General features: G+C 35.8%; 1 protein-coding gene across 2 annotated transcripts in view; it reads left to right on the forward strand.

Moving 5' to 3' along the window:
- The window catches only part of LOC127429139 (gamma-aminobutyric acid receptor subunit gamma-2-like), a 148,513-nt gene extending 137,301 nt beyond the window's left edge, over nucleotides 1-11,212 (forward strand). Inside the window, exon 10 of one of the 2 annotated variants that reach the window (XM_051677984.1) lies at nucleotides 1,733-11,212. In XM_051677984.1, coding sequence (XP_051533944.1) covers nucleotides 1,733-2,014 — 282 coding nt within the window. In that variant the 3' untranslated portion in view covers nucleotides 2,015-11,212. The remainder of the gene's footprint in view (nucleotides 1-1,732) is intronic. The other variant, XM_051677985.1, reaches the window with a different exon arrangement.
- The last annotated feature ends 7,950 nt before the right edge of the window (nucleotides 11,213-19,162 follow it).

Below are 19,162 nucleotides of genomic sequence, written 5' to 3' on the forward strand. Positions count from 1 at the left end.
TTGGGCTTTGGAAACACTTTATTTTACAGTGTCCGTGTTACACATAATACATGTTAATTATTGTTATTATTGTTATTCCACTCAATTTTACACATTAGTTAATTTTTACACATTAGTGCATGCACCTATTTTTTTTGTTCATTCATTGAATAGGAAATGTTCTTGTGCGGTTGGCCAGGTTTTCTAAAAAAAAAAGTGAGTGCATGTACTGGCTTCTACCCATATAATGTAGCCTACTCAACAATTTATCATCAGATATTCATTTTCATTTTCAATGATAAATCCATTAATTTACAGCGTTTACTGCAAAATTACATCATTCTTCAACCAATGTATATATTCACACCGAACCTAAATTCCAAAAAGAGGTTTGTGCTCCTTTACATATAATGAAGTTTGGCAATCGTGTTTAAACTACATGCACATTCTTTTTCCGCTATTCTGCTCGGTCTTGCCATTGATTGCGCTAAATTTTTAGTATTTAAGTCAGTTTTAAATATGAGACTGTTGCGGTGCTTTCAACCATCTGTATATTGATTTTGCTATGTTTTAAGGGCTGTAAACCAATCTCTTTTTTCTCACAATTTGGAATGCCCAGTTCCCAATGCGCTCTAAGTCCTCGTGGTGGCGTAGTGACTCGCCTAAATCCATGTGGCGGAGGACAAATGTCAGTTGCCTCTGCGTCTGAGACCGTCAATCCGCACATGGCTTGTTGAGTGCGATACTGTGGAGACATAGCGCTCATGGAGGCTTCACGCTATTCTCCGTGGCATCCACGCACAACTCACCACGTGCCCCACCGAGAGTGAGAGCCATATTATAGCGACCACGAGGAGATTACCCCATGTGACTCTACTCTCCCTAGCAACTGGGCCAAATTGGTTGCTTAGGAGACCTGGCTGGAGTCACTCAGCACGCCCTGGATTCGAACTTGTGACTCCAGGGGTGGTAGTCAGCGTCAATACTCGCTGGGCTACCCAGGCCCCCGGAAATGACTTTATTTATTTATTTATTTATTTATTTTTTATTTATTTATTTTTTTTGTCTCAGCAAGACAATGGAGGTGGACATTTTACATAAAAAAAAAATAAAATAAAAAAAATAAATAAAAAGAAATTGGTAGAAATAATTTTAACAATAGATATTCAAATGTATTTATTTTACATTACGCTTTGGTAAAATTATTATAGTTTTAAACATGTAATAAGTGAAACTTTTTTCAGTTTCTTTTGTTTCAGTAAAAATCAACCCTAGGGACATGAAAGTGCCCAAATTTGAAGAAACACCCAATGATGATTTATTTTTCTGGATATTTTGTATAATATTTTAAATGTAAACTTTATTTACTAATTAAAAGAAATAAATATCTACAGTCTGAAGATTGTACTCAAATTCACATGTGAAGTAGCATGTATTATATATATATATATATGTTTATAACTGTATGGGTTGCCCAGCACTAGCTTAAGCAAAAGAAAGAAAGAAAGAAAGAAAGAAAGAAGAGAAAGAAAGAAAGACCATTAGCTTCACTGATTTGCCCAGTGGTATAATTTGCTTCACATTGCGCCTGCCTTAACTGTTGCAGTTATGAGGTCATTTATACTGTCTATCTAGAAAATTAGTTGCAAATTACCTATTGGGAGACTTTTGAACGCAGGCTCTAATAACAACTGCTCGTAATATTGCCTGTGTTTGCTGTGAACCTCGCTGATTCCATCTTCTCTTTTAAAAGCAGGCCCCCACCGTGGACATCCGCCCGCGCTCGGCCACCGCCATCCAGATGAACAACGCCACCCACATGCAGGAGCGCGACGAAGAGTACGGGTATGAGTGTCTGGATGGGAAGGACTGCACCAGCTTCTTCTGTTGCTTTGAAGACTGTCGTTCTGGAGCGTGGCGGCACGGGCGCTTGCACATCCGCGTTGCAAAGATAGACTCTTACGCCCGCATTTTCTTTCCTACTGCATTCGGTTTATTCAACCTAGTTTACTGGGTTTCCTATCTGTATCTCTAAAACACACCCTACATTTGTTAGGCAGGCCTTATTTTATGCTACAGATTCCAGCAAGACCATTTCTTCTAAACACGAACCCACGTGAAAACATTTTAGTTGCGTTGTTGTTTATTTTTATTTATTTTATTTTTTTATGTGCGTGTGTGTATTAAGATGATTTTGTGTTTATGTAAAACATGAGTTCTTTGTTTGTCTATGTTTACATTTTTTCTAGCGAGTATATCTTGTGCACAAAGCAAAAGATGTAGCAAAAAAAAAAAAAAACTAAAAAAAAAAAAAGATTTGCAAAGTGGCAAAGTACACAAACCTCCATTCGTGGGCTCACGCCTGAAATCATTAAGAGGCAAAAAAAAAAAAAAAAACGAAACTCGGAGGTACTGCATGTCTACATTTCCTATTAGCCCCTAAATAGTGAGCTCTTGCACAAAGAGTTGAGATTTTGGGAAACCATATCCAAACGCATGGCTGCCAGGCCTATATGAGATAAACCAATCAAATACAAAAAAAAAAACTTGACCTAGGATTATAATTATTTTTGCATTCTTAATATATTAAATGTAAAAATTTAAGTGTTTGAAATTTCTATGCCATTGGTTAACCCTGGAGTTTTTCATGTGTGGTCACGGCTGGTTAAATGTATGGTCATCTGTACAAACGTTGTAAATAGTTGAATACTGTATAATGTAGTGATATACATCATACTGCATGCACATTTCAGGCCAAAAAAGAGCAAATATTTAAAGTATTCTATCATTAGTTTATAAAAGGAAAAAAGGGTCAGGAAAGCTCAACTTGAACAGTTCAGTGTACATTTTCCATTATTTATGACTACTTATAGATATCTGTCATTTATACTGTAGATGCACAACTATGTTGTTACATGTACAAAAATACTCAATGACTGTTTTAAATAGTGCATCCTGGACTTTTGGTTATGAGTTTCTTGTCCATACTTGGATAGGTGTGGAATGCACCTGCAAAATAATTAACAACTAGACGTTAATTCCAGTCATCTTTTGAGTTACAAGTTGCTGGGGTGAGTATTCTAATACTGCCATACAGTGGCCCCAAAAGTATGTGGAAACTTAAGACCCTCTTGCCTGAATGCCATTGCATTAGATTCAAAATTCAAAGTGACATAACAAATGCTACTAGAGGATTTCTTAGAACTAACTTAACTTTTCTGAGCCAGTTTTGCTAATTTTAGAAAATGTTGCAGTCAAGACAAACTTTGATGCTGGCTTGAAAAGTTGAAGTTGAAGTTCAGCCTTGTCTGAAAGTTGAAAATTGTTTTAAAAGCTCCAACAGAAAAGGTCAGATAGATACGTCAATGCAAGTCTATGGGATTTTTGGCCACTTTGAAGGTCAGATACAGAAAAACCTAAAGTCTGATCAATGAAAAAAGACATATCACACAAAGTCATAGCAGTCTCAAGGTCTGTACCAATTTTGGTGAATGAAGCTTGAAAGCTGAAGGAGGAATTAGTGTCAGAAATGTTGGTCTTTGTTTAGGGATTTTGGAAAAACCTTAAACAAGTCTGTCAAGCCAACAAAACTATGGACACATTCCACTGAGTTTGATACTAGACTATTATTTGTCTCGTTGTGAACATTAGCTCTATTGTTTTATAATTTACAGTTAAAACTAACAAACTTATATTTGTGAAATGTTTTGCTTATGCTATCTCTGTTTAAAATGAATGGCACATGCTTTGATATTTTTTAATTTAATGCAATGACATTCAGACATTTTTAATTGTGACTTAAATGCCCAAAAACTTGTTGGGGTCACTGTACATACGCAAGTCTACTGATAGACCTTTCTAACAAATTTAACTTAGTAAGATGGAAACAAACTACTATACGATACAGTAGTTTTCCTATAAAAGAACCATCTTGGGAAACAGAAAATTTCTACATGCATTTATTTATTTATTTATTTTTTAATTTATTGTATTTATTTAAAAAAAAAAAAAAAAAATCAAGAGTCTATACCATGCATTTCACTTGAGAGAAAAAAAAAGCTCTTATTTCAGTGAATTTTGTAGAATATCTGTAGATGTTACTCAGCTGTTTTTGTTGTAATTTGCAAAATGACATTCAAGCATGTATTATTTAATATTATATTTACAACATTAGCATTGTTGATTACATACATAGGAAACAAACCAATTCCAAAACATACTGAACCATCAACGGTAACACTTTACAATAAGGTTACATTCATTAAGTAAGGGATAATGTACAGTCAGCCAGTTGTTATCGCAAATTATTACACGGCTCTCTGGAAGACTCGATTCTGGTTGGTCAATGGCGCCATCAAATGGTCTGATATTTCTGAGTAACAACCGGACTTCCGGGGACTAAGACATAGCAGACCAGTCATTGCAAATGATCTTTCATACTTTTCGCATCACTGTGTGATCTCTACAATTAAGCTAATAAAATAATTCAAATCAATGTTTCATGTCCATTATTTTTTTTTTTTTTATTTGCCAAGTAGTCTTGTAATAAGCTGTATATCGGGGCCCTGTTTAACCTGTCAGGTTTTATTTTGGGATAGCAACTGGCTGACTGTACATTATCCTGCTTATTACATGGCTGCAAACCAAATAAATAAATAAATGGACATAAAATACAGATTTGCGTTGAAATTATGCCATTATGTGAAAAGAAATAAAACGATGAGCAGCTGATTTGCACCTCCGGTTTGCGTTGAAGTTCTGTTGGTGTTTATTTTGTAAAGTAATGACCGTGACTGCTCATTATCCAGCTTATTACAAGACTACTTGCCAAATAAGTAAATGGAAATGAAACAATGATTTGAGTTGAAACTATTTTATTAGCTTACTCGCAGAGATCGCGCAGTGATCTATCCTGAGAAGTAAGAAAGATGACCGTTCTGAGTATTCCAGAGACCCGTGTAATAGCATTAATTAATGCATTAGGTATCGTGAACTAACAATGAACGATATTTTTATTTAATTATTTCTTTGGTAATGTTAGTTAATAAAAATACAATTGTTCATTGCTAGTCCATGTTAGTTCATAGTGCATTAACTAATGTTAATACAACTTTAGATTTTTTTTAAATGTATTACTATATGCTGAAATTAATCAATATTAATAAATGCTGTTAAAGTATTGTTCATTGTTAGTTCATGTTAACTAATGTTAACAAATGGAACCTTATTGTTAAGTGCCACCCAATCAACTTAAAAAATCTCACCCCAATCCCACAGTAACTATGTTTATTTTTGGACTAGGACACCACTGTTTAAGCATTATCGCACAAAAACAAAAGTGAAACAAACACCAAAACAAATGCAAAAAACAAACAAACAAAAAAACAAAAAAAAAAACACTGTGGATGAAAATATTACACTTGTTGAATGTTTTAGGGTACAAGCAAGTGTAAAGATCACTTTCCACTGCTGAAGCGAACATAATACTTTTCTTTCTTATTTTTGCAATTTTTATCCAACTTTTTGTCTAACTAATTGGACAAGTGCAACTGTTTGGTAGCAAAAACTACAGATAAGCTAAATGTTTCTGATTATTACATAATCTTGACCTGTAGAACATGCAACATAAAACTATACAGTTCGTAATTTCCCAACCCTATGCATTAATGTTGCAACTGAACACTGCATTCAGTATGGTTGTGCATTTTGTGGATATGAAAGCATCTTGATCTATTTGCATTATACACGTGAGCATGGTTAATCTTTGACTTGTTTTTATTCATCCTAAAATGAGCTGTCATTAAGAGTCTCTTAAATATCCTCTCTTGAACAATATCAACTTTACCATCAGCTCCCAGTAGAATCCTTTTTGTTTTTTGTTTTTTTGTTAATAAGCCTCCCTTACTCATATCAGAGCTTAATCTTTTTGCACATACGATTTGTAGAGCCGAGCTCAGTTCAAATCAACAGCCAGACCCCAGAGACGTCACAAAGTCATGAAAAATGTCCTGTTTTAAAGGTATAATTCACTATAGATAACCATAGATGAGTCACATGGTACTTATGGTTGGTGCTTTTTACTGATTTCATTCCTCAACTGGGTTAGCAATAGGATCATGTGAAAGTGCATATCATTTTAGTGCCAAAATATGAACCATTTTGTATTGTACCTAAATGCCCTATGTTTCACTAATCAGCCCATATATCTTTGCAGATTGGTAAAAAAAATTGGAACATACTATTGGTGTAATGTAGAATTACAAGTTCCACATCAAGTTCAACCTTAAATGAAGTTATACACCCCTATCTGTTATTCTTGTGATTAAATATTCACATTACAATATATCACACTAGATCTTGGGTATAATACATGTGAAGGAAGAAAATTGATATTAATGATTTATTTATTTTGAGGAATTCCCAAATTTTAAAGACCTCAATTTGGCGCAGCAGGGATTTACAAAACAGTTTGACAGTGACAGTATTTTATTATTATTATTATTATTATTATTATTATTATTATTAGGTATTCAACCCCTTTACCAATTCCCTCATTTGATTTTAAATCTCATTTTATTTTTTAAAGTTCCTTAATTTATTTTGATATGCTAATGTGACATTATTTATGCTAAACATATGCATTTCACTTGAAATGGGCAAGTATTACAATCAAAAAGTACCAAAGTACCATTTTGTACCTTGGAGAGCCATGTAAATATCATAGTTCATGAATATGTTAATCATTCAATACCATTGTATATATCAAAGTACCATGGTTTTACTATCTGATATCATCACTGCACTATTGTGCTGCTATAGTACTTTTTGTATAATGGATGTACCAGCTTCACACTCTGTCCAGGTGTAATTTTCACTCATTCTTCCTTACACATTTGCTCCAGGTTGTTTAGGTTAAATGATCATTGTGCACCCCAATTTTCAAAGACTAAAAAGCAAAAGTTTTCACATGGTTCTGTTTGAGCAATGGGTTGTTTAGTGCCACCATACACAGGTCAGTGTTAGAGATATTGTTACATCTCCTTTACTCTAGTAGTGAAGCTCTGAAGCACCCTCAACGTTTCTTAACTTTTGCTTTTCCTACAAGTCCCCTTCATGTTAATGCAGATTTGAGGAAGTTTTGATGTTTTAAACTTCTATTGCCTGATAAATGAATGATCAGTATATCCAAACACTGTAGTCTTGTCCTAATATCTTCCTAATTTAACCTCTTTGAAAAGCTCTTTAATCTACATTTTCACAATTAGCCTTTACAATCAGCCTGCATTATGATTCTTTAACTAGGGATTTGTGGTAGTTATTTTAATCATTGATAGAGAGAGAGCAATTGTAAGGTAATTATGATTTTTTTATTTTTTTATTTCATTATCACATATCACATATGTGTGTGTGTGTGTGTGTGTGTGTGTGTGTGTGTGTATATATAGGTGTATATATATATATATATATATATATATAGCTAAAATGTGTAATTTATGCACCACTAATGCCACCAAATGCAAATGCCAGCCTGATCTCATGACAATTACGTGACTGTGGCAAAATTTTTACAAAATGAAATTACATGGTTTATTACACGTTTCGCTGCAATTTAGAGGTGAAATGTCCACTGAGGGGCACTAGAAGCAAGTTAAATGTTCTCCCAAAAAGATGTTTTTAATGTTAATGCTCTATGCAGTTTTAAATGAACAAAACCTACCATCCTACCATAAACCTTTAACCTAAACCTAACCAATAGTGTCATAAAAAGCAAATGTGAGGTGATAGAGCATAAACCTTAAAAACCTTTTTTTTTTTTTTTTTTTTTTTTTTTTGGAGTTGTAAATAAAGTAAATGTGAGGTGAACAATGTGAGTAAAAACAAAAAAAAAAAATAGCTGAATCAATCAGTGGCGCTTCTATGACACTTTCAATTCACATGTCGACTCACGTGCTGTGCTGGTATTGAACAGGTGTCTTCTGCGTTCTAAGTCTAACAATCTATCAGTCACGTTTAAATTAGTTTGTAAATGTAGTTGGTTATGTAATGCAAGGGTAAAAATTTGTTGTCTCTTAAATCTGTGTAAGTGTTTCGATCTCATAAGATAGTATTGTGTGGGGAACAGACTGAAAACTAAGTGTTTATTAAGTGTTAATCTGGCATTTTACTCGGAATTTGAGTGAAAGTGAATACAAGTTGTTGTTGTTGGGCCTCTAGTGTTCATTTCACCAGAAAACTGCAGTGATACATAAAATGAAGGTAAAACTCATTTTGCAAAAATGAGTTATAGTAATGTGATTCTATGAGTCCAGTGGCCTATATCACAAAGCAGGATTAAGCAGCTAGCTAGGTAAATTTATAATTAGTTTGAGCAAACTCTGAATTTGCGGTACCAGTAAAGTGGATAGGTTTTCGTCAAGGTTCATCTGCATAGTGACATGCGCTACACAGCTAACCTGCTCCAGGGCAGGTTATTTTGCTGATCAGAGATCTCATACAGATACAGATATGGATGTTCAAACAAACATCATGAAACAGAGCCACAGTGTTTACACTTTTGCAGTGAATCAGCCTATAAAATGCTAACTTAGTTATCTTTGTATTTTAAGCTGGGAAGTATTTTAATAATAATAAAAAATTGCTTTGATTTCAAGTTGAAATAAATGTTCAACATTTCTAAGTAATACAGTTAAATGAGTGAACTGGTTAAAGGTCTGAATACTATTGCAAGGCACTGCATAAGCTTCTTGCAAAAAAAGAGAGTCTGTTTGGGGTGGAAAAAAAACATAATTTACCTCAACATAAAAGACGAGAATGTGAGTTGATAGAGAAAATTAATAACCAATGTCTTGATACCATTTAACCCTGATAAGCCTGATAGGTTTAAGTGGCTTTTGTCAAACTTAAACCAATCCTGGAATCCTGAATTTTCAACTTTCAGCGTGATACATTGCATAGGTTGGGAATTGCAAAGTATGCATTATGCTTTCGAACAGGCTTCCTGAACACGCCACCCGCCTGCTATTGGTCGAACAAACAGATAGTCCCACCCCAAACTCACATTATTGGTCAAGTCAGTGTGTCTGTTAGCAGGTCAGAGGCCTGTTGCCGAAGCTAGTTGTTTTAGAGTAGGTTTCAGTTTGACAAAACAAGATAGAGCTAAACCAAGGTAAACAATATTAAAACTATCGCTATAAACCTTCTCTGTCAACTCAGAGTTTGATTCTGAGCTCATGATTAACCCTGAAGCACGTGTATATGAATGTGACATGAGATCATTATGAAAATATGAAGAATTTAAACATTTATACAGCAAGAAAAAACCCAGCTGCTGCTGTAGAAGTTTGAGATGACTTGTGGAAAAAATAATTGAATATAATGAGTAATTGAATTAATATAGTTTAACAATAAGAACTTACAGGCTTATTAATTTTAAAAGCTTAAAAATCTCTAAATTAAATTTAAAATGTAAATGCATTTATATTGATTTATATTCAAATATTGTAATATAATTTAATGAAGTTTAAGCCATGTCACTTTGTGTGATAGTCTTCAATATCATTTTAACCAGTCAATTTGTTTAGGTGGAAAGACTCGTCACACAATAAACCCTTCCTTCATCTTGCAGATCTTTCGGACCCATTTAAAACAATTTTAAAAACGGGTCAAAATGACCCACAAGACCACAGAAGTGTGGAAATTACCTTATGAACACTTCTGAAAACAGTATCTTTTCAAAGATTCTCAGCATCACACATTGCATACAGGTACAGTATGTAAAAAAATGCAAAGAAACTCAATAATACATTATTAATGTGCTGCTCAAAAGATACAAGGTTCCCAGATCGCTCAAATAAATAATCTTATAACATACTAATATATAATATATTCAATTTTAATAAATCGATATATATATATATATATATATATATATATATATATACACACACACACACTGTATGTCACTGTGAAGTGCTTTAATTTGTAGCAAGAGATACAGGGGGAGTGACTTTATTGTGCCCAAGATGTCCCTTGCTGTCAGCTGATTGGTCCAGTATGTGTTTGCAATCTGTTACCCAGAATAAACTTGCTCTGGGGCTGTTAGCCATGTAGCCAAAGTTACCATGGCGATTAATACCAGTAAAAACTGACCCACATTCTTGTGGCCAGAAAAACTAAGTTTGCTCAAACTAAACTCAAACTCGCCTGGGTAGCCAATAAAATGGCTTTGCGAGACAGACTTTAAGATGTTCAAACAAACATCGCGAAACAGAGCCACAGTGTTTACACTTTTGCGGTGAATCAGCCTATAAAATGCTAACTTAGTTATCTTTGTATTTTAAGCTGGGAAGTATTTTAATAATAATAAAAAATTGCTTTGATTTCAAGTTGAAATAAATGTTCAACATTTCTAAGTAATACATGAGTGAACTGGTTAAAGGTCTGAATACTATTGCAAGGCACTGCATAAGCTTCTTGCAAAAAAAGAGAGTCTGTTTGGGGTGGAAAAACCATAATTTAACTCAACATAAAAGATGAGAATGTTTATGCAATTCAGATTTTATATCAAAATGCCTGAAAATTCTTCTTCTCAAGTTTTTCTTATTCAAGAAATTACTATATTTAATGATATAACACCACAAATCATGTTAATATTTAAATTGAACAGGAACCAACAATTTTTTGGCAATTACATAGAATTACTTTTTTTTTTCTTTAATGAAACTTTCTCTTGTGTGTCTGTCTGTTGCTTTTTAACAGTGACAAATTGACATATTGACTTACATCAGTTGTGATGTGGTATCTTTCTTTTCCATTCTATCGTTCAGTGCAAAACCTGTCAAATGTGTGAGCTTAATTACAAATAGTCTCTTCCACATTTTTTTACAGGTTTATAAAACAGGTTTATGTTTGGTATAATTTTCAATTTAACTGCAGTTGATTGTTGACAGCTCATTAATTGACAGATTCGAACAATTACATTTGGGTTGCTTTACATGTCAGTCCAGGCTTGCTCAGATTATTATTATTATTATTTATTTTTCTTTTTTTGTTAAAATGGATTGCACAAATATGATCATACATGTATACAAATACAAATCTCATGAACTTAAAAGTGTTTTTTAGAAAAAACTACGACATTTGTGAAGAGCACATGTAAATAATATCTATTGTTACATATTTTATTGCTATCTGGGAAACAATAAATCATTTACCATGCTTTTTGGTAGTACTGAGAAGCTTACAAAAAAAAAAAAAAAAAAGAATAAAAGAAATCAAATTAAGTTGCTTGCTTGACATTTCTATATATTTATGAGTAGTATATAAAAAGGACACTGATGTTAGGGTTGGCACTATACACTTCTATGTACTGGAAGTCATTTTCATAAAGGAAATACACAGAGCTGTTAATTTTTTCAACTGTGATTCAGTCCGCAAATCATATGGACAGTTTACACACTGAATCATTTGGTGGGGTTTCTTACTCACTTTAACAACGGAAATAGTGGAACAGACCAAAAAGTGGATATTTACATATAATGAATTGAAACTCAACTTGCAAATGAATCCAATCATTTGCCAGCGATGAAGAGGGTCTTTATTGCGTACAATACTGTACCTACTTGTGCAGCTTTTTGTATAACACAAGTGCTGTGTCCGAAATCATTTCCTATTTAGTGAATGGCAGTGAGTGCACTATATCAGCAATGAGTGAACAAAATGAGTGAGTGAATTCGGACGCTGATGTATACACAGAGCGTTGTAGACAGTGATGGAGCTGTTGCAGAAATGTACTTTAATGTTACATGTACATAACTTTGCAAAATAAAATACAATAAAATGTTTATTTCTATAGCACATTTTAAAAAAGTGCTTACCAGGTAATTATGAAACATAAACATATAAAAAATATAAAATCAACATACATCATACATTTAAAATATTCGTTAACACCATTGTCGTTGTTCAGCTTCAAATCCCTTACAAAAATCGAGAGTTCATGGCAAATATGCTGCAAATTTGCCGCAAATGCGCCACTGATTATTTTCACATGAAAATGAGCTTTGCGGCAAACGTTCTGAAAATTGTCCATTGTTGCCAAAGGTTTGCTGCAGTTTCACCACTATTGGTGAAGAGCTGCAAACATTTGCAGTGAATCACAAGCTCATTTGACTCTAAAAAATAATGAGTGGGGAACTCTCGAATTTTGTAAAGCAAGTAGAATAAAAAAATTGGTTTCAAGCCGAAATTGAATAGTCTTTATAGTTGGCGAGATTAGGGGAAGATTTTTCCAAAGTTTGGGAGCAAAAACAAAGAAGGCATGGTCACCTTTAGATTTTAATTGAGACTGGGGAAAAGACATTTGCATCTCGACCCGAAGATCTTAGAGGTCTGGAGGGACAAAAAAGATCCACAATGTATTGTGGAGCTAAGCCATGTAAAGCCTTAAGAGACAAACAACAGCACCTTAAACTCAGTTCTGTATTGAATTGGTAGCCAGTAGGGAGACACCAACACTGGTGTAATATGTTCCTTCTTTTTAGTACCTGTCAGAAGCATTGCAGCCTCATTCAGTACAAGTTGCTGGCAGGACAAATAGTACAGTGAAATTCCAATATATAGGTAATTACAGTAGTCAAGTTGAGAGGATACAAAATCATGAATCAAAATTTCCAGATCTTTGACAGATAAAATAAACTTTTGTTTAGAAATGCCTCTCAGTTGAAAGAAGCTACCTATGACAATACTATTTATTTGTTTATCAGATTTCAGGGCTGAAGAAAGTTTCTCGTCAACCACGACTTACTGTCTTCCAGGCACTGAATGAGGGAACTGAAAGAGTGAGTGTCTCCTGGTGATGATAAGAGATATTACGCTTGTGGAAAAGGGAACCTGAAGGACACATGTATAGTGAGAATAAAATAGGCCGGAGCTGTGAAGGAGTTGACATGGAGGCGAAGGTTGAATTCATATGCAGGAAGTTTATTAACAAACAGCAAACAAATCCAAGACACAAGGCAGAGACGTAATCGTTGAAGCAGGCAAAGTAGTCGTTAACAGGTAATTAGTCCACCAGGCAAACAGAGCAAAACAGTAATCCAAGAATTGGTAATCAATGAAGCAGGCACAATGGTCATAACAAAGTAACAATGGAAAAGCATGGCTATTTATATGATGCAAACAGGAAGTCACCATAGAAGAAACGGTACAGTGTCAGTATTTGGGAGAGGACTCCCTCTGGTGGTTGGCTGAAGGGATACCAGCCTCATTCATTACAAGAGCCATGAGCGACACCACAGCTAAAGCCGGCACCACACCTAAAGCCAAGTTTTCCAGTGATTTTCAGGTGTTTGCTTCATTTACATAATTGCCAGGCAGTAGGTGAGAGATGAAGCGCACATTAGCGCTTGCCAGCGGGAGGTCATGAATCACTTGACAGTCGGGACCATGCTGAGTTAATGGTTACAGCAATGGAAAAAGGATCCAAAATGACAGATAAATTTTCCTTTCATCATTGTGTTCTCGTCAAGTTTACCAATGAGCTTCTTCTTTTACCGAAGAACTGACAAGACGTCAAGCTGATCTGAATGTTTTCATCTGCGATCACACTTACTGTTAAAGTCAGAAGTTTATATACACATTAGCCAAATACATTTAAACTCACGATTCCTGACATTTAATTGTAGAAAAACATTCCCTGTCTTAGGTCAGTTAGGATTACTACTTTATTTTAAGAATATGAAATGATGGGGCCTGGGTAGCTCATCAAGTATTGACGCTGACTACCACCCTGGAAATCATGAGTTCAAATCCAGGGTGTGCTGAGTGACTCCAGCCAGGTCTCCTAAGCAACCAAATTGGCCCGGTTGCTAGGTAGGGTAGAGTCACATGGGGCAACCTCCTCATGGTTGCGATTAGGGGTTCTCGCTCTCAGTGGGGCACGTGGTAAGTTATGCATGGATCATGGAGAGTAGCACGAGCCTCCATGTGCTGTGAGTCTCCGTGGTGTCATGCACAGTGAGCCACGTGATAAGATACGCGGATTGACAGTCTCAAAAGTGGAGGCAGCTGAGACTTGTCCTCTGCCACCCGGATTGAGGTGAGTAACTGCATCACCACAAGGACCTACTAAGTAGTGGGAATTGGGCATTCCAAATTGGGAGAAAAGGGGATAAAAAAAAAGATTGAAAAAAAGAATGTGAAATGTCAGAATAATAGTAGAGAGAATGATTTATTTCAGTATTTATTTATTTCATCACATTCCCAGTGGGTCAGAAGTTTACATAAACTTGGTTAGTATTTGGTAGCATTGCCTTTAAATTATTTAACTTGGGTCAAATGTTTTGGGTAGCCTTCCACAAGCTTCTCACTATAAGTTCCTGGAATTTTGGCCCATTCCTCCAGACAGAATTGATGTAACTGAGTCAGATTTGTAGGCCTCCTTGCTCGCACATGCTTTTTCAGTTCTGCCCACAAATTTTCTATCGGATTGAGGTCAGGGCTTTGTGATGGCCACTCCAATACCTTGACTTTGCTGTCCTTAATCCATTTTGCCACAACTTTGGAGGTATGCTTGGGGTCATTGTCCATTTGGAAGACTCATTTGCAACCGAGCTTTAACTTCCTGGCTGATGTCTTGAGATGTTGCTTCAATATATCCACATCATTTTCCTTCCTCATGATGCCATCTATTTTGTGAAATGCACCAGTCCCTCCTGCAGTAAAGAACCACCACAACATGATCCTGCCACCCCCATGCTTCATGGTTGGGATGATGTTCTTCGGCTTGCAAGCCTCACTCTTTTTCCTCCAAACATAACGATGGTCATTATGGCCAAAAAGTTCAATTTTTGTTTCATCAGACCAGAGGACATTTCTCCAAAAAGTAAGATCTTTGTCCCCATGTGCACTTACAAACTGTTGTCTGGCTTTTTTATGGCAGTTTTGGAGCATTGGCTTCTTACTTGCTGAGCAGCCTTTAAGGTTATGTCGATATAGGATTCGTTTTGCTGTGGATATAGATCCTTGTCTACCTGTTTCCTCCAGCATCTTCACAAGGTCCTTTGCTGGTGTTCTGGGATTGATTTGCACTTTTTGCACCAAACTACGTTTATCTCTAGGAGACAGAATGCGTCTCCTTCCTGAGCGGTATTATGACTGCGTGGTCCCATGGTGTTTATACTTGCGTATAATTGTTTGTACAGATGAACATGGTACCTTCAGGTGTTTGTAAATTGCTCCCAAGCATGAACCAGACTTGTGGTGGTCCACAATTTTTTTTCTGAGGTCTTGGCTGATTTCTTTTGATTTTCCCATGATGTCAAGCAAAGAGGCACTGAGTTTGAAGGTAGGCCTTAAAATACATCCAAAGGTACACTTCCAATTGACTCAAATTAGCCAACCAAAAGCTAATTGGCTAATTGCCTAAAGTTTTGACATCATTTTCTGGAAGTTTCCAAGCTGCTTAAAGACACGGTTAACTTAGTGTATGTAAACTTGTGACCCACTGGAATTGTGATATAGTCAATTAAAAGTGAAACAATCTGTCTGTAAATGATTGTTGGAAAAAATTATTGTGTCATGCACAAAGTAGATAGTTTCCAAAACTATAGTTTACTAATATGAAATCTGTGGCGTGGTTAAAAAATGAGTTTTAATGACTTCAACCTAAGTGTATGTAAACTTCTGACTTCAACTGTAGCTGCATATCATCCCAAATGCTAATTGTAATCCGTTGTCATAATCTGGTGAGGCTGCCTGTCTCTTTTTCTGTGTCTGCATGAGTTGTTTCCCTAATGTGTTTTCCTATCCCCACGTGAGCGGTGCGATTGGCATTACTATGGGAACGCTCATTCGCGCCGTTCATGAGCTGATTATTGCAACCTGCAGCTTGATAACCCTATCTATTTAAACCCTCTCGTTTCTCATGTCTAACGCCAGATTGCTAGTTTGTGTAGTGTCTCAGTCTCTCCAGTCAGTCGGTCTTGTCCTGTTTTCTCTTTGTTAGTTTTCTGCCAGTTTGTTCCAGTTTGCTGTTACCAATTGGATCATTACTCTTTGGACTTTCTGTTGGATTTAATTACCTTGGATTATTTACTCTGTCATCGCATTTATCTGCTCTCTGCCCGGGTGTTCAAAGTTGATCTTCACCTTCTTCATCCTCACCTCTGCCACATTGCCTCCAGTCACCTGCAACCTGAGCCGGATATCTTCACTGTTTTCATTCCCCTGTGCTTTCAATATATTGTTATTTGTTTCTCTGCATCCCTGGGTCCTCCATTCATTCTGTGATATCCGTAGTGATTATGTCACCAAGCGTTTTTTCCCACACTAAAATGACTAATAAAATAAGAAAGTCAAGGCACTACAGTCTATTTTCTTGGACTTAATTTCTTTACTCACTGAAAGCAGAAATTATGGACATAATGTGTTCTACCACAAGCCTCGATGGGACAAATAAACAATCACACACTTTCACAAGATAACGTTACTCCATGAATCGCTTCCTAAATCACTATTTTACAATTGTTTATTCTCACACGGTACTCCTGTTTTTATTTTAGCAAGCTCCACATGAGAGGGAATCTGAGAGAGACAGTTGCAGTTAGTTGGTATGTCTGTCATCCCTCCACCATTCTCAATAGGGAAGTATGTCATACCTCAGACAGGAGAGCAAAACAGTCAGCAAGTGTGATACCTTCAGCAAAAATCAAGTTGTTTTGATTCTGCTAGTGTGGCGCTGGCTTAAGTGTTGCTGATGAGGAACACAAACTTCCAATATGGATGCAAAAGTTCCTGTCATTTAAACAAGACCTGGACCAATTTAAGGCAATAAGACAGATGCCAGTCTCACCCTCCAAACAACATAACAAAATGTCATGGTAGACTGTGTTGAAAGCAGCACTTAGGTGAAGCAGAATTATAACCATTGTATGCCCAGAATCAACAGCCAGCCTTATGTCATTTGTGACTATATGCAAAGTAGACTTTTCCCTTACAAAAAAATCTAAACTAGCCGCAAATTTGCTGCTCATTATTTTCACATGCAAATGAGCTTTTGATTTGCTGCAAATGTTTGCCAGAAGTTTGCAGCTCTTTGCCAGTAGTAGTGAACCTCCAGCAAATCTTTGGCAACAATGGACAAATTGTCACAAGTTTGCCGCAAAGCACATTTGCATGTGAAAATTATCAGTGGCGAATTTGCGGCAAATTTGCCATGAACTCTCGATTTTCGTAAGGGATTGTGCTGTAGTAAGTTCTAAAACCTGACTGAAACTTATCCGCAACATCATTATCTAATAAAAAAAGGGCAAGCTGAGACAGAACAACCTTTTTAGAGAACTTTCGATAAGAATGGAAGTTTTGATATAGGTCGGAAATTATTTAAAACAGTTGGACCTAAATTCATTTATTTAATTATAGGCTGAAACACTGCATGCTTAAAACAAGTAAGAACAATACCGTTAGTTAGACAGCTGTTTATAATAGACTGAATGTTGGGGCCTACCGTGTCTATCAGGTCTACCAGCAGCCGTGAGGGAATGAGCTCAAAAACATTAGTCATTAGTTTCATATGTGTGATTGTGTTTACTAGTTGTGGAAGAGAAACAGGTGCAAAGTTGCTAAAATCGTTAATTCTACAGGACCATGGGTAAAATAAATATGAGACTTTTTTATTTTGTAAAAATGGTAGAAAATCCTGACAAGTTTTTGAATTTACCTCAAAGGAGTTTGGAACTACTGGGTTTAGCACTTTGTTTATAGTTTTAAATAAAATATTAGGCCTTTGAGAACTGTTGTGAATAATATCTGAAAAAAATAGCTTGCTCTTAGTGCTTTCGCTACACGCTGAAATTTGCCAGACAATCCCTTAAAATTTCATTTGAAATTTTGATCTTATCTTTTTTCCATTTCTGCTCTGCCTTACGACATTCTTGCCTAAGGGCTCGAATTTTACTATTTAGCCAGGGCTGAAAGTGAGTTATCGGTAGCCTAAGCTTGGATGAAGCAACTAGGTCCAAAATGTCTGAGCATGTCGAATTGAACCAATTGATCATTTCTTCTGAACTTAGGCCAGGAAGGAGGAGATTCTATAATAAGGGAGAATGACGAAGCAGGAAAAGCCTCACAAAAGCTCTCTGCTGTGGACTCATTAACTAACTAAGTAATTATGATCTGATAAACGAAACGTCGTCAATGACAACATTAGAAATAGGAAAACCTAAGGGCAGAACTAGATCTAGGGTATGATCGAGCCTATGAGTAGGGATAGATATAGACTGGATAAAGTTAAAGTCAATAAGCTCTAAGAATTCTATAACCAGAGGTTTGGATGGGCAACACACATACATATTAAAATCACAAAAAAATAAGAAAATGATCAACAGTGAAAACAAAAAGAGATAAAAAAAATCTGAAAACTCTTGAATAAATCTTTGTTATATTTAGGAGGTATATAAATGAGTGCACAAAGCACCAGAGACGCATTCTCCACTTAAACAGTTGTAACTCAAAGCTGGTGGATTTTTCACCTGAGAGTTGTCATTTAAAATGGTTCTTAAAAAACAGTTGCTTTACCCCCACCCCATCCGGAGGATCTAGGGGATTTAAAAAATGCACAGTCATTTGGAGAGAGTTCTGCAAGTGGACTTGAGTCTGCAATATCCTTCCAAGTCACTGTCACAAAATAAATCCAAATCATAAGATAAAAAATAATCATTAAGTATAAAAGTCTTCTTCACCAGAGATCTTGTGTTCACTAGTGCCATCTTAACTGTTAAGAGGTCAGCAGACTGAGGCGAATTCAGCATCTTAGCGCGTTCCAACGGTCTTAGGTTGTTATAATTAACTCTGTTCACTCCCTCGCCAACGCCAACACACTCTCACGGCGAAATCATAAGAATTTGTACAACTAAATTTGGTTAATTAATATGATATCGTATGGCTGCACTCTTTCACTACAGCCAGTGACGTTGCTGGACATCGTTTCCATCTAATACATGACAATTCCTTGCTTCTGTCACAACAGAACACAACAACATCAGCTTCCTATCATGTTTACATACTCGACTGATCAGTTAGGTTTAGATAAGGTGTTTGGGTAAGGGCAAAATATTAATAAGCATGTCCTTAACACCTTGTGTGCAGAACTCATGCTTACTTCCACATCAGACATCCAGGCATG

This window comes from Myxocyprinus asiaticus, chromosome 38, assembly GCF_019703515.2.
Source record: "Myxocyprinus asiaticus isolate MX2 ecotype Aquarium Trade chromosome 38, UBuf_Myxa_2, whole genome shotgun sequence".
Taxonomy (NCBI): Eukaryota; Metazoa; Chordata; class Actinopteri; order Cypriniformes; family Catostomidae; genus Myxocyprinus; species Myxocyprinus asiaticus.